The 15140-nt window shown below is 40.6% G+C and overlaps 2 protein-coding genes across 6 annotated transcripts in view; one reads left to right on the plus strand and one right to left on the minus strand.

Moving 5' to 3' along the window:
• Positions 1 to 1813: 1813 nt before the first annotated feature.
• SCGB3A1 (secretoglobin family 3A member 1) lies at positions 1814 to 3730 on the plus strand. Of its 2 annotated transcripts, none has more exons than XM_047774458.1 (3): positions 1814 to 1948; positions 2940 to 3166; positions 3572 to 3730. In XM_047774458.1, exons 1-3 carry the CDS (start codon positions 1894 to 1896, stop codon positions 3590 to 3592), a joined length of 303 nt encoding a protein of 100 aa, XP_047630414.1. In that variant the 5' UTR covers positions 1814 to 1893; the 3' UTR covers positions 3593 to 3730. The 2 variants fall into 2 exon arrangements, with proteins under 2 accessions (XP_047630414.1, XP_047630413.1); XM_047774457.1 differs by having other exon boundaries at positions 3569 to 3724.
• A 5383-nt stretch (positions 3731 to 9113) lies between these two features.
• CNOT6 (CCR4-NOT transcription complex subunit 6) overlaps positions 9114 to 15140 on the minus strand; it is a 68392-nt gene continuing 62365 nt past the window's right edge. For 3 of the 4 annotated variants that reach the window (XM_047777853.1, XM_047777852.1, XM_047777855.1), the window contains exons 11-12: positions 13467 to 13669; positions 9114 to 11449 (exon numbers count right to left, since the gene is read on the minus strand). In XM_047777853.1, the coding sequence (XP_047633809.1) occupies positions 11237 to 11449; positions 13467 to 13669 (416 nt within the window). In that variant the 3' untranslated portion in view covers positions 9114 to 11236. The remainder of the gene's footprint in view (positions 11450 to 13466; positions 13670 to 15140) is intronic. The other variant, XM_047777854.1, reaches the window with a different exon arrangement.

Consider the following 15140-nt stretch of genomic DNA (forward strand, 5'->3'; position numbering starts at 1 on the left):
CCCGCCAGAGACCCCTGTGGCTGCCAGGGCAGGCTCTTCAGCTGTGGCTGGACCTGAGCAGTTGGGGGCCTGGGAACAATCAACACTTCTCCTCCGCCCCAAGCTGGGATGAACCACACCTGCTCTTTCGAGACCTGTGTCCCCGTCTCAAAGGGACAAGAGGGCATATAAGAACATTCCAGCACCAACTAGCACCGCACTCCCAACACGCACACACACACACAGGTATGTGCATGCGTGCGTGCCCTCGTGTGCTCTCTCACACACACACACACACACACACACACATGACTTTACTGACAATTCTCGGCTGTCCAAACAGCTTCTCCCCAGAGCACATACTCTCTATCCCAAGTGGAGGAGGTGCTCCTGGAAGGGGACACAGTGCAAGGGACACCAGGTCCCTGAGTTTGGCCTGGGAAAATTGCAGGAGACTCATGCCAACACAGAGAAGAGGAAGGTGGGCAGACAGAATCTCCTTGCTTTGAAACTGAAGAAAACTCTCGGCTGTGTCTACATTTCCCTTATCTGCTCGTGTTCCTTGTCCTGATTGCCCCGGAACCAGTCTCCACTCTGGGGAGTCCACAGGCCTCGGGTGTTTCGGGAAAACCCTCGGGGTTTCTCCTCTGGCACGCTCTGCCTGCAGAGAGGCAGTTACCCCAACTGCTAAGAGGAAGGAAACTTGTAATCTCACCTTTGCAGGAGGGGCCAGGCCAGAGCAGTGGCCCTGGGGCACTGTGGCTGCCATGGTGGCCAGCTGCCTCCCCAGCCCTGCTGCATCTGCTCTTGTCCTGGCCTCCTGAGCAGCACTCCTTCCAGAAAATCCCTGGAAAAGTGAATTTTCACTAGTTGAAAACACCTTGTCTATTGAACTTAACTTCCACAATGACCATCACTGAAACATACAAATAAAACAGTCAAGGCAAAATATGAGAGGTGTGGAGACCACATGAATGCATTCACAGTGGCCACTAACAAGCCCTGCTGTGTCCACGGGCAGCCAGGTTGTGAAGCACCTGCAGAGGTGAGTGTGGCCTTGGGAGTTCGGGGAGGATGAATTGGGTGCTGGAGACCACCACTGTCACTGCTGCCCGCCCCTGCCCCAGGCTGCAAAGGTCAAGACCTGCTTGTAACCACGGAGGTTCTAGGACACTGCCTGAAAATCGTCCTCCCCCGATGGGCCGCTGTTTGATTCTGTTTGCTCTCCTTCATTATATTCTGTAGTGACAGGTATGTGAGGACATTCGGAGAAACTTCCCAGCATGTAGACTGATTTCAAAGGTAAGAAAATGTCCCTTATCTTTTTCTTTGCTTTAGTTGCTTTCTGTGGCCCTAACCAGAGAGGTGGACAGGAGTAAGGGATGACCACATGGGGGGCTACCCAGGGTTTCCCCCTTGTCAACCTCCTTGACCTCCTCAGGGCCAGGAGCCAGGAGGACCCCCACAGCATGCATGGCATTTCCATGGTCTGGGAACAGGCAGAAGGACTGGGGGTCACAGACCTGCCCTTTCCCCACCCATAGCACTATTAGAGGCCAGAAGGGGTCAGGCCAGAAAGCTCTCTGGAAAGGTGAAGGCCTGGGTGGGCCTCGTGCAGACAAAGCATAACCTTCTTTCCCGCACTCACGGGAGGGCCCGGGTGACCCTGCCAAGAGGAAGTCCCTGACACTTCACCCTCTCTGGGGTGGGGTAGGGGATACAGGCCTCCCAGGACCCACTGGCCTGATCAGGAAGTTGGCCAGCATACTGGCTGAGCAAACAGTACATTTCTCAGGAAGATGGGGTGAGGCCCCAGCCCTGGAGAGGGGTGAGGACAGGGTATATGAAGCTCACAAGCCCAGGCTCTGGAAGTGTGTCCTAGGTCCTGGGAGCAACCACTGAGCCCAGTCAGCCATGAAGCTCATCACTGCCATCCTGGTGATCTGTGTGGCCCTGCTCAGCCATTCCGGTGAGTGCCCTCAAACCTTCACTCCTGGCCTCTTGTCACGGGGCCCTGGCAGTGGTTCTGCTTGTTCCCATCTTACATTCCAGCTGGTCCTGACCCTGCTGCCTCCACACCTTGGGCGTCAGGCTCCTCATGCTCCAAGGGCTCCGGAAGAGCCAAGGCCACTCCTCTGCTTACTACCTTCCAGGGCTCCCTGTCCAGAGGGACAGGAAGTCCTGCTCCTCCCTAAGGTCTTCAAGCCCTCTGGGGCCTGCCCCACCTGAGCCCTCAGGTCTCCTCTCACGTCCCTGCCCACTCTGGTTTCTCTTCCTCACCCACCAACACCAGACCAGGCTCTCCCACCCTCAAGATAGTGCAAACGCTGGCCCTGGTCTGGGAACATCCATCTGTTCCCTGCTCCATTCTTTAAGGCACAACCTAGGTGTCCCCTCCTCTGAGAAGCATGCCTTTGTCCCCCAGAGCTCATCTGTCCTCCCTCCATTCTCAAGCTGCCTCCTTTGTCCTTGTCTAGCTAGCTCTTTGCTGGGCTACAGCTCTTTGCTTATATAGATTCCTCTTCTAACAAGCCAGGCCTCCTCAGACTCAGCCCAGGGTGGGAGTGGGTGCTCAGGGACACTGTGAAGGCTGGAAAGCCATCCTGAGCACCTCCTGGAGGAGACAGGACTTCAGCAGGCCTCCTCAGGGCCCCCAGGTCCAGGGGGGTGGTCCTTCTCTACTTTTTTTTTTTGCTTTTGCTTTTTGGCCACACTCGTGGCATATGGAAGTTCCCAGGCTAGGGGTCAAATTGGAGCTGTAGCTGCCGGCCTACACCACAGCCACAGCAACATGGGTTCTGAACCTTGCCTATGACCTATACCACAGCTCACAGCAATACTGGATCCTTAACCCACTGAGTGAGGCCAGGGATGGAACCTGCGTCCTCACGGACACTAGTTGGATTCGTGTTTCCGCTGAGCTACAAGAATTCCCAGTACTTCTCTGCTTGTGTTTACAGCTGCAGCTTTCTTGAGGAACAAGCCAAGGGTCCCCCATATGGATGCCCTTGCCCCTGCTGTGGATGCCACCACTGGGGTCGTGGCCAACCCCCTTTCCAAAAGCTTCAATCCCCTGAAGTTCATGCTCGCCAGCCTGGGAATCCTGGTGGACCATCTCATGGAGGGCTCCAGGAAGTGTGTGGCTGAGCTGGGCCCTGAGGCCATGGGGGCCCTGAAGGCTCTGCTGGTAATATGCCCCCCCCAATTCCGGGCACCCTCCCTGTGCCTGTGCAGGCGGTCCTCACTAGCTGTCCTGCAGAGAGGAAGTCCTCCACTCCTCAAAATCCTACAACAGGCGTCCCAGCCCCATGTCACAGAGACCTCATTGCCCACACCCCAGGAGAAGCTCAGGGTCCTCAGGCAGGAAACTGGATGATCATATCTGAAATGCAGGGGGCTGCGGAGGGCCAGAAGGGGTGAGGTACTGAACATATCTATGTCCCAGCACAGAGCAGGTGTAATGACTCACCTGGGAACCCACCCCAGTCACAGCTATGCGTTTCCACCTGAAGTCCGGGGCTTCACTTTGCTCCTGGTGGCAGTGGGCTGGAAGGGGGAGCATACTCAAGCCTTGGCTTCTCCTTTCCAGAAGGCCCTGACATTCTTTGGCTGAGCTCAGGCTGGAATATCCCTGCCTGGGGACACAATGCTGCCACCTGCAGGCTGGGTACCTGCTGCCCGGCCCTGACTGTTCGTACCCTTCCCCTATTCTCTCAATAAACATGGAAAAGAGCAGCTCTGGGGTTTTTCTTACCTTGATGCCCACCCCTGTTCCTCCCCCTGCCATGAGCAATAGTGAAAGGAGAGGGGCCTCAGCCTAGGGAGGTGCACTATGCCTTGGATTAGGTGAAAAGTGAGGGTGTGTGTGTGTGTGTGTGTGTATGTATGTGTGCACGCGCATGAGCAAAAGAGAGAGAGAGAGGACGAAGCGATTAAAGGTTACAAGGATCAGGCAAGCGTGTGAGTAAGAGACTGGATTTGAAAACTAAACTAGGGAGTTCCCATCATGGCGCAGCAGAAATGAATCCGATTAGGAACTATGAGGTTTCGGGTTCAATCCCTGGCCTTGCTCAGCGGGTTAAGGATCCGGTGTTGCCGTGAGCTGTGGTGTAGGTCAGATGCGGCTTGGATCCTACGTTGCTGTGGCTGTGGTATAGGCCAGCAGCTACATCTCCGATTCAACCCCTAGCCTAGGAACCTCCATATGCCACAGGTGTGGCCCTAAATAGACGAAAGACAAACAGAAAAAAACAAAAAACAAAAACCTAAAGAAATCGAACAAATTACTAAATTCAGAAATGAAAATTGTGTATTACTAGCCCTACACACACAAAAAGCTATATAATACCATGAACGTTGTATGCTAATGGATCATATAACAATAGGTGATGAACTTTCATCCTCATGAATACATATGATTTTACGAATTAAAATGGCTTTTATTTCATTTTCTAGCCTAATTTCCCTGGCTAGAACATCCAGGACAATGAAGAAAGACAGTGTTTTACAAAAATGAAGTATCTCTCGTTAAGCCTATAGAACTTATCTTCTAATGACTAATCTTACGTAGCGATTTCTGACACATACGCCATTTTCAAGAATATTTTAAAAAGCCTAAAAGAAACAGGCTGAAGTAATAAAATTAGCATCAAATGCTTTTATTATTTCCTGGAATGACTTAACCGTCAAGTAGAGATACACTGGATCTCTTTTGTAGACTAAAATCTAAATGAATTATAATGGGAAATTTAGTAAAAGGCAGCTGGAGAGACAAATTTCTTTGACTAAATGTTTTAGTCAGGTCACTAAAGAAAAAACAAGGGCCTGGGTGGTAAAGTGGTAAAGACATGAGAGGATGGGGTCAGGGTTTGTCTCATGGAATTAATGAATGAACAAAAACTCACTTACCTGTCTTTTCTCTCACAGGTGAGTGAGGCAGGACTTGAGGTTTTTATTGATTCTATTTCCTAAATGTTCCAAACTCCCCTTCCTTTCTACTCTTACTGCCCTGTTAGCTGTCCTCATCTTATCATCTGTCAACTGGACTACATCAGAAACCAGCTAACTAATCATTCTTTTAATCCACTCTCAACAGCGGTGCTAGAAGAACTTTCTAAAACACAAACCGGGTGGGTAACGCCATTTCCATTTCAAACCCTGTATGTCTCTTTACCACCATGTACAGGAAGAAGTTCAAACTTTTAGTATATGATTCAAAAAGACTTACACCAGGTTCAGAATCCACTGGGTTCCAGAAAGACTGACATCATGTTCAAAATCCATTCCATTCATAGCTATACACATTTCCCAAAGGCTTTTAATATAGCTCCTATTATTCCTCCAGTAAACAAGTTCTTGGTGTTTCAAAACCAGCTCTACAGTCATCTCTGGAAGACTATAGACCCATGTAGACAGAGGTTTGCTTCCTCCATACCTAGTGTATCTTTAATACATATTACACTGGATTATAATGACCAATGAACAATTTGAAGTCAGATTCTGTGTCTGACATGAAGAAATTCTCAATGAGTACTCATCAATATGGTGACTAGGAGAAACAGATTAAGGACCACTCTGATTCATCAAAATGGACCAATTACATATAGAACTCCCACCCATCACATCTGTCCTAAGTTACCACCAGCAAGCATCATGTTGGTGGGGAGACAGTAGCTCCTCACATAAAAGCTCAGAATGTGAGCACATCCTCCTCACACATACACCCTTGTCCTGAAAATCAGCCACCTGCCTTAGCATGAATTTAAAAGGAAAGCAAGTCCTGTATTTCATGCATTTTTTTTTTTTTTCCTGCCTGGATTTGTTCACACCAGCATCTCCTTTTCAGTGTCTTTCATGGACACTGTCTTTCAAGAATTATACAAAACTTGAGAAAAAAGATAGTACTAGCAAGACTGCCATGAAGGGGAGATACTGAAATCACCAGGACTACAGGGTTGCCAGTCAAAAGCCATTAATTAACGAAAAAGTCTTTCTGAGTTGTCTCTTTGGAACCCCATAGCTTAAGTCCACTTTGCTAGTAAAAAGTATTTGGCAGTAAGAGCTCTTGAGACTACCTCCAGTCACACTGGTGAACAGTTTCTCATGACAGGTCTAACATACTTCAACAGCTTTTGAGTAGATTGGAGTGATCTGAGGTGTGCAGTTCAACAGACATCTCTCTATTCATTTGTAAATGTTAATATTACTAAAGAAACTGTAAGAAACTGGTCTTCAAGCCACGTTGTAATCCAGCAGTCTTCTCAATTCCCAGCTATGAACTAGTTGGTTAGATTCATTGGGGAACAATTATTTAAAACATTTATTTTATTATTTGGATAAGGTTATTAACTTATAGAAATAGTCTCAAGTTCTTATTGTTAGTAACTATCTTGAATGAGATTCTTCTGATACAGAATTTGTATATTAAAATTGTCTTTAAAGTATCTGCAAAAGCTTATTTTAAACTCAATTTAAATCTGAATACCTAGATAACGCAAGAAGGAAATTCTCAGTATATATAACATTGTTACCTAAAACCTAAAAACTTTATTCCACATATACTTCAGATCATGTTCCTTAGGTACCTGTTCCTCTAAAGAACATTAACTGGAATTTATAAATATGGGCATACCTGTTAATCTTTACAACTTATTTCTTTGGCAATTATAAGAAAGAAGACTTCTGTTACAGAGGTAAAATTATATATTAAGGGTTAGGTACAAAATGCCTACTTTAGGAACTAGACATCTCAGCAAAACAAACATTCATTTTACCTAAATTATACTGTGATTTTAAAGCATTTTTTCCCCAGCATCTATGTAAAAACTTATATTTGATAGAGAAGTAGTTTCTAAAAAGCAAATAGACTTAATGTTCTGAAGAGTTAGGAAGTCAAACATTTTTTAAGTTTATATATATGACAAAATATACATGTAACAAGTAAAACATTTAATGAATTAGTATAACCCCACTAATACAATATTTGCTACTATATTCAAAAGCATTTATTTAAAATATGTCAACTTCCTTCCAAAGGATGAAAGACATATGAGCCCCTTTCTTATACTATGAGGTATATGATAACAACAACAAAAATGCTAAAAAGCAAAAGGACCATCAGTTGCCTGAATATAAAATTGAACTTTGGCAAAGATATGAGTGTTATACAGAGTAACACAGCCAATAAGGAGATTCTTATGTCTACATCATTTACCCATATCATGGCCCTGTGCCCATTCACTCTTCCCTTTCAAAGGGTGAGTTATAACCCTGTCCCAGATGACTCAGAATTTTAAATAGGTGGTCTGCTGATTAACACATATTTTTCTCAAACCTCAGTGCTACAGCTGTACAAATTACACCTTTAAAATATTTGAAACAGATATTGAATTTATTGGTTGGCTATGAGTAGGAAAATACATCAGTAAAGAAAAGAGACCCTGTATATAAATATAATACTAGCTAGTTACAATTTGACCAAGAAGGTTCCACTGAAAAGAATAGTAAAAGCCCTTGTTACCACCAGTCCATAGGTCATATTCAACTTCCCATTACCCTTACCAAAGAGCTGCCTAGGCAAATGGGACATTACTTTGAGCTTAGTGCAGATAATGTGCTAGGTTTTGTTACATGAATGGTAAACAAAAGTTAGTCCAGTGCATTACACAATATAATGTACTGTGAATAAAGACTAGATACTCTATTTTTGACACTACTTCAACATACTGGTTAGTAAAATTTATGTAACCAAAAAGAAGAGTACATTTTAAGTGAACATCTTAAAAATACTGTTTACGAGACGAGTTGGGGAGAAACACTTGCTAAAGGTGTTCTTTGAATTAACTGCAGCATTTGTATTAGATATTCTTGTTGGTTTATTAAAAGAACATACTGTGGTAATTGTTTTGCCTAGGTTAGCTTTTGTACTTATATGACATGACCCTGAAACCCTAAAAGTCTCTAAGGAAATTAATTCTGTGAGTTTAAATGGTAAAATATGTAATACGTAAAACTGGAATTTATTATTGAAAATCTGAAGTCTTAGAAGAGCTTTGAAATTTTAATTTCAACATTTAGAAGTGCATTCTACCCAATTTAATAATGTTCTTAGGTTTCAAAGTGCTAACTCAAAATAAGTTTTCCTGGTTGTCACCAAATCAAGTAAAAACAGAAGATAAAAAAACAAAAAAACACATTTCTTGAAGATGTTCCCTGCCTATTTTCTAGGACTATTAAAGTTGCAATCAACAATTTATTTCTATACCTTTAGTTTAAATAATGCCATAAATTAATTTTGATGAACATTACTTAAATTCTTAAATCATAAATAACTACCACTAATACAGTAAACTGTACCTCCAGAGATTTTACAACAAGGAACTGAGTGCCTCCAAATTTCTGCTCATTAAAACAGAAAATATACTGCAAATTTTCTGTAAAACATTCATAAGATGGATTTATCCAGTAAGAACACTGAAATTACATTATGGCAACACATTAAATATATTTGTACAGAATTTTTGGAAAAAACCTGTAACTGTGAGAACATACTAGTTTTTATTGCATTTTAGGGAGTATGGATTACTGGAAATTATTAAGGACACAGATAATACTTAAAACAAAACCTTGCTTAGCAAAAGTATCAGTCTATTTTGTAGACCCCAATTTTTTTTCTCTTTTGTAGGTTACATTTGTAAGTAAGTCTTGGTTTAATTTATCGCTTCTGAATAAGGCTTCTCGGAGAAGCTGTTCAAACTAACCCACAGAATGTAGTACACCTAGAAGAGGCAAGAACAAACATTTTCAAGACATAACAGGCCACTATATCTTACTATGCTTACCCTAAATTCAAATATACTGTAGGTAATAACAAAAACAGATGAAAACATCCTGTGTAAAGCTCAAACCTTTAGCATCTAACAAGTGCACTCTAGTTCCAGTATCTATGATAAGAATACAATCCTCCATTAAAAAATACAAAATGAGTAAGTGCTTCTCCCCTCTCCCTTCCATAAAGCTTTCTGGACCTGTTATTACATAATGCAGGTAAAACGGTCTCATCAGTCCAACCAGATCCAGCTTGCCCGTTCTGGAAATTGTCATGATGCACATTACCAACACAGTGTTTAGGGAAAATGAGTAAACACACCTTTTATTCACACTTTACAAAACAAAACAAAACAAAACCCAAACCCCCAGAAACCCCATAAAAAGTTATGCATTGGTTCTATATCAATATTACCAGCTTTCCAATGTACTGATTATAAACTGGATGTGTTTGGTGTCAGCACAACTTAAAAAGCAAAAACAAAAACAAAAAACGTCACAAAAAAAAAAAAAGTCCACACACACATACACACAAAAAAACAAAACTGAAAGGAAAAACCAGGTCCCAGACAAAGATTCAAGATCAAAACTTTCTGGAGAATTTTTAAAAACAAAAACAAAAAGATTCATTTACTTAAACAGTATGGAATTTTATTTTCTCTTAAAAACAGAATAAGCACATTTAAGTGCTGAACATTTTTCATAAAATTTTAAGTCATTATCCAAAATGACTCATTCTCTGTATAAAAATTGCTATTAACATTCAACAATTTCTTTTCTTAATGCTCACATACATGGTGTCCTTTTGCTCCCCTGCCTGCAGTTGAAACAAAAGCAGTTAGACCAAGTTCCTTCTGAATTCATTTGATTTTTGAGAGACAAATGAATAAATGAAAACAGAACATATACAAGTTAACGTTGCAAAGTTAAAAAGCTGGCTTTAATCTCTATTCTACTAATGGCACTATGGGCAAAATACAGGGTATATAACTTTTAGCTTGGTTGACATATTAAAATGACTTAGTCACTTAAAAATGATCTGAAGTATTGTCTTAGGGACCTGTTTTGAAAATACATTTCATTTATTTTATACTGCTTCATAAACGGAAAATTACTTTTTTAAAAAAAGGAATGATTAAAAAAAAAACATGGAGACTAAGGAATACATGGAAAACAAAAAGAATTCACATGATAGTAGTATTCTGGGTGACGAACAGCACTGTGCAATGACACCAAGAAGCAGTGCTTGGGTCTGGTGAGCAAAGACCCAGGGACCCACCCTATGAACATGTTCCAAAATGTGATATTCAATGCTTCACAATCGAAAAAAAGCCACAGCTCATACAAAAAGCATTTTCATAAAACTCTCACAAATGTTAAAACAGTATTTTTAAAAATATAAAAGAGGATGCACAGATTTTCTCTGCATGCACAGGCAGTGCTTGGTGAGAACAAATTCAGGCAGGCACAGTGGAGATAGTACAGGAAGTATCTCAAAAAGGAGTTAAGAAGCTGTACTTAAGCAGCTGTAATTTAACTTAAAAAAGTTAAAGATTTTAAAATACCAGAATGTACATATATCAAGCATTACATTCAAATCCATAAATGCCTACAGATCATTCACTGCTCAGCTTATCTATCCTGATAGATATCAAACCCCAGGAATTCATGGGTAAGTTGCCTCTGGTTCAAGGAAATGTCCTAAGCTTTAAACAGATTTAGATTTAAAGAGCAATGTTCTCGATTTAAAAACGAAGTAGTACAAAAGGGCTAACTAAACCCTAACAGTGCAAATCATCAGCAGAGAAAGTCTGTTGCAACTTCTTTTACAAGCTGGCCTTTATAACACATGAAACAGGTTAAAAAAAAAAACAAAAAACAACTTAGCCTTAGATTACAATACAATCATTTCCAAATCTGATTTTTTAGTACAAAATTTCATAAATCAGGTCTTCTGTGGAGCATATACAATCATAAAGGCTAAATTCAAATTCTCTATTTTACAAACAAGTCTGAAAAAGGAGGGAGTAAAGTATGGAAGGATGGTCTCTGGATGTTATTACTGGCCTCAAAAAAGTAGTGCTACAGATTTCTGTGCAAAGAGAATATGCTGTTCCAACATTTTCCTATTTCAAGGCATGAAAATATTATATTGGACAGAAGAAACAGGAAAATTACTTGTAACAATTTAAAGATAGGTGCAAACACACCAATCCCTGTCTAACAGTATATAAAGCATATTGGGCTCAGAATTTGTCTGTTGCTAGCACCTGGCTTTCATACTATATCCTTATCAAATAATCAGATTGAAAACTCAAATCATCATTAAGAAAAACAAAAAAATCCCTGGTGGCCATACCTCACTCCCCTATATTCAGATTATTTTATGAGTTTATGAGTGAAATTGAGGTCATCCTCTGAAGGTACTTGACTACCTCCTGCCAGGAAGATGAATGCCGTTAACTTGGGGCAGGAAAGGCAGTAAGAGCTCCAGTTGTGCAAAAAGTGAGAAGTGGTCGGAGGGGATGAGTGGGTGTGGGCAGCCGCTGATATTATTCTCAACTAGCCAATGGTGGTCCAGAGGTCCCAGGATGCCTAAAGTGTTCAGCTGAGGTTTAGAATAGAAGATGTAGTCAATTATACCCTGAAAAACAGAAGGCAAAAAAGAAAAAAAAAAAAAAAAAAAGACAAGGACCCACATAAGATAACACTGAAATACTGAGACTTTCCAAGACATATCCTTACAGTCATGTTGGATAAACAAAGAAACTTAGCCCACAGGAAAAGGCAGTACTATATAAACCAAATGGTGCCCCAAATGTCAGAATGAAGAAAGTTTAGGGACGATAATCATTCTTCCTCCCATCTGGATCTTTTCAGAATCTCTTAAGGCAACCTAAAGAATCCTTCTTGTTACGGCCTCTGCTTCTCTTTCCTAATTTAATTTGTGACACCTTTCCTTGCTCATTATCCCACTGCTATACCAGTGCTTATTCTGGGTGGGGGCCATGGTCATGGTGGTGGTGAAGTGGGGGTACATTCCCTACAGATGCCAAGCTCTTTCCTTCCCCAGGGCTTCCAACATGCTATGCTGTCCCTTCTTGTCTGGAATACTTGTGATCTGGCCAATTCCTTCTTAACTTTCAATTGCCAAGTTTAATCACTTTACTCAAACCTTCCTGAATCCTGTATTAATTACTCACTTAATAGCACCTACCACCTCTGATTCTCTCCCCTTGCTAATGTACACGGCAAGGTGTAACTATACACTCATCTGTGTGGTTGAGACTTATCTCTCCCACCAGATCTCTGCTCTCCATACTCTCAACAGCACCCAGGCACAGCATCTGGCACACGGCTAAGTTACTCTTGGTTTGCTTCTCTCTTCCTATAACTTCAGCCTCTCCTTCACAGGCAAAAGCATTTAGGCGCATTCAAGTGTCTTCTTCCTAACTTTATATCAGTAATAGGAACAAGAGAAAAAACAACAACAACCCTAATCTTTCCCATCTTTTAGTTATCACCCTCACCTCTTCTTCAAACAATCTGCTTGAAATAAGAATCTAAAAGTTGGCTTTTCCTATCTCATTGCTCATTATTCTTCAACTCATCATATTCTAGTTTCTCTGACCAGCTCTCCAGTGAAACAACTCCATCAGTATCTTTATGAAGCTTAACACTCACTCCTTTTTTCCCCAGAAAACCTTTCTTTCCTTGGCATTTAAGTTTCTATACTATCCCGGTTTTCCTTCTCTCTGGTTACTATCATTTACATGTTAGTTTTCCCCCCGAGTCTACTTCGGTCTCTCTTCAACTCTATACACTCATCTGTTCCCACGGTTAAATCATTATCTACAGTACAATGGATTCTCCAAAGTCAAACTGAAAAAACAAAACAAAACAAAACTGTCAGTTTCAACTGTTTCTCAAAGGAGTCCAAACAACCCTCCTCTCCAAAATTAAGAACCGGTTAACACAATACTCACACTATTCTAACAGATAATTTAACCTGAATGATTATTTTTTCCACAAGATTAGAAATGGAAAACTAGGATATAAGAGAGCAGAAATGAAAAAAAAAAAAAAAGTAGAGAAAAAGGACAGATGAACACAAGCCCAAAACAATCATTGATAATAAAAATGAGGAGAATCATTAAGGAAAAGTTCCATTTTGTAATCCATTAATTGTGTACGAAGGTATATAAATAATATATATTTTAGAAATTAAAAAATGGCTGGTGACAAAGCACATTTGGTTCTCAAGGAGTACAGTGTCAATTAAATTGAAAGAGGAGAGACGGAACACCTCATCTGAACTGATATCAAGTTAGATATGACGGTTTTGCATATCCACGCTGTTAGTAATGAGCCCATAAAAAACTAACTGCCCAAAGAGATGACAGTTACTCAGGATTTACTATCATTATTTCATCTGATTTCTTACCCCTGGAAATGATTCAAACAGGTATCTATAAGGCAGGGATGAGACTCTAATTAAATGTAATTCTACTCTAATGACATGGAATAACAAAAGAACATTGCTGTCAACTATATTGAGATACCTTAATTCCATTCTGAATATTAACATTTTAAAGCCATTGTAAAGTTACAAGACTCTCTTACAAAATGGATGTTTTAAGTTTATTAACCTCAAGACTCACCTTAAAATCAAATGTGTAATTTGTGTAAGGCATCAGGCCACTCTCATAGGCACTCTTTAACTTGAAACCGTGAGTGATCCTTCCATTGGTTGTCCCATTTTTCCCATTACAGCTGAAGTTTGTAAGACTTTCATTATACCTCAGTTCCTTGAAGTCTTTATGATTTGTTTCTACTCCACCAGTGCTCAAATATTCTACAACACCTATAATGAAAATAAATGTACCTGTTGCATTGTAAAGTATAACACAGAGTGAATAACTAACATATAACTAATAAGATAACTCAATAGTAAACAGCTTTAAATCACACATATTCCCACTTTTTAAAATGTTTTCACATTTGCCAGAGCTTATAGAAATTCATTTCTATGTGGTTTTAGTAATAGTATAATATTTTACATTTACACTTTACTGTATCACAAGAACTTATGTGTTTTCTCAATTATGTTTCTAATGACTGTGTAATACAACTGGGCTGATGTATAGTATTTGTGAAACCACTTTGTTTTTTAAAAATTCATGTTGTTTCTACTTAAAAAAAAATTAACACCACAACCAACATCTTGGTATGTAGGTTTCTGCTTGTTTACTTAGTACAAAATACTAAGATTAGGATTAACTGACCCAGTATTTATTATACTGCCAACTATGAAAGAGTTACAGAGCAACTTCACCATCCCTAGACACTAACATCCCAATATGTTAAAGCATAAGATGGGCTCCACAAATATCAGGATCTGAGCCGCGTCTGTGACCTACACCACAGCTCATAGCAATGCCAAATCCTTAACCTACTGAGCAAGGCCAGGGATCAAACCTGCAACCTAGCTGGATTCATTTCCACTGCACCATGACGGGAACTCCCACAAATATTTATTTTAATTTTCATTTAATTAGCAAAATTGCACATTTTCCCATGTACGGTTTTTTGCTATTAAAATACTGGATTTTGCAACATGGAAATGGGTCTTAAGATCTGTATTATTTAACAACAGTCTCTCTTTGCCTCTCAGACACTTTGTAGCTACATAGTGCATGAGGAGTTCGGCATATTGGGAGCTCTGGAACAAGAGTTTGATTTCTGGCCCAGAACAATGGGTTAAGGATCCAGTGTTGCCAAAGCCGTGGCTTGGGTCGTGACTGTGGCTGGGATCTGATCCCTGGCCCAGGAACTCCATATGCTGCAGGGCAGCCAAAAAAGGAAAAAAAAAAAATAAATAAAGCATGAGAAGTATATAGAGAAATTGCTAGAAATCCCCAGATAGCTCTGATGAGGTGATTTAAAGAGTTATGGATCTGAGACACCTTTATTTCCCCTGGAAACTAATTTTAACATAGTTTATACATTATTAATGGATGTCATCTGATGGCAACGATGTGCTATTGAATTTAACCACTCCAAAACTGTGTGTGTGCACACATTCATGCATGCATGTATTTCCAAGGTAAAGTATTCTTATGTATATGAGAAAGCATAAACAAGGGGCTGAAGGACAAAAAAGAAATACTTGGTTTGGTATTTCAAGGACTACAGTTTATTCACTGTACTATCAATGGAAAAGTATTCAAGAATAAGGCTTTCTGTATTCTTCTGCTTTGTAATAAAAATCAAGATTCTTATTCTTTTTTTGTTAAAGGTCACTTGCTTGAGCTACATTAATAAAAAAACCCTCA

This window comes from Phacochoerus africanus, chromosome 4 (genome assembly GCF_016906955.1).
Source record: "Phacochoerus africanus isolate WHEZ1 chromosome 4, ROS_Pafr_v1, whole genome shotgun sequence".
In the NCBI taxonomy this organism is placed as follows: Eukaryota; Metazoa; Chordata; class Mammalia; order Artiodactyla; family Suidae; genus Phacochoerus; species Phacochoerus africanus.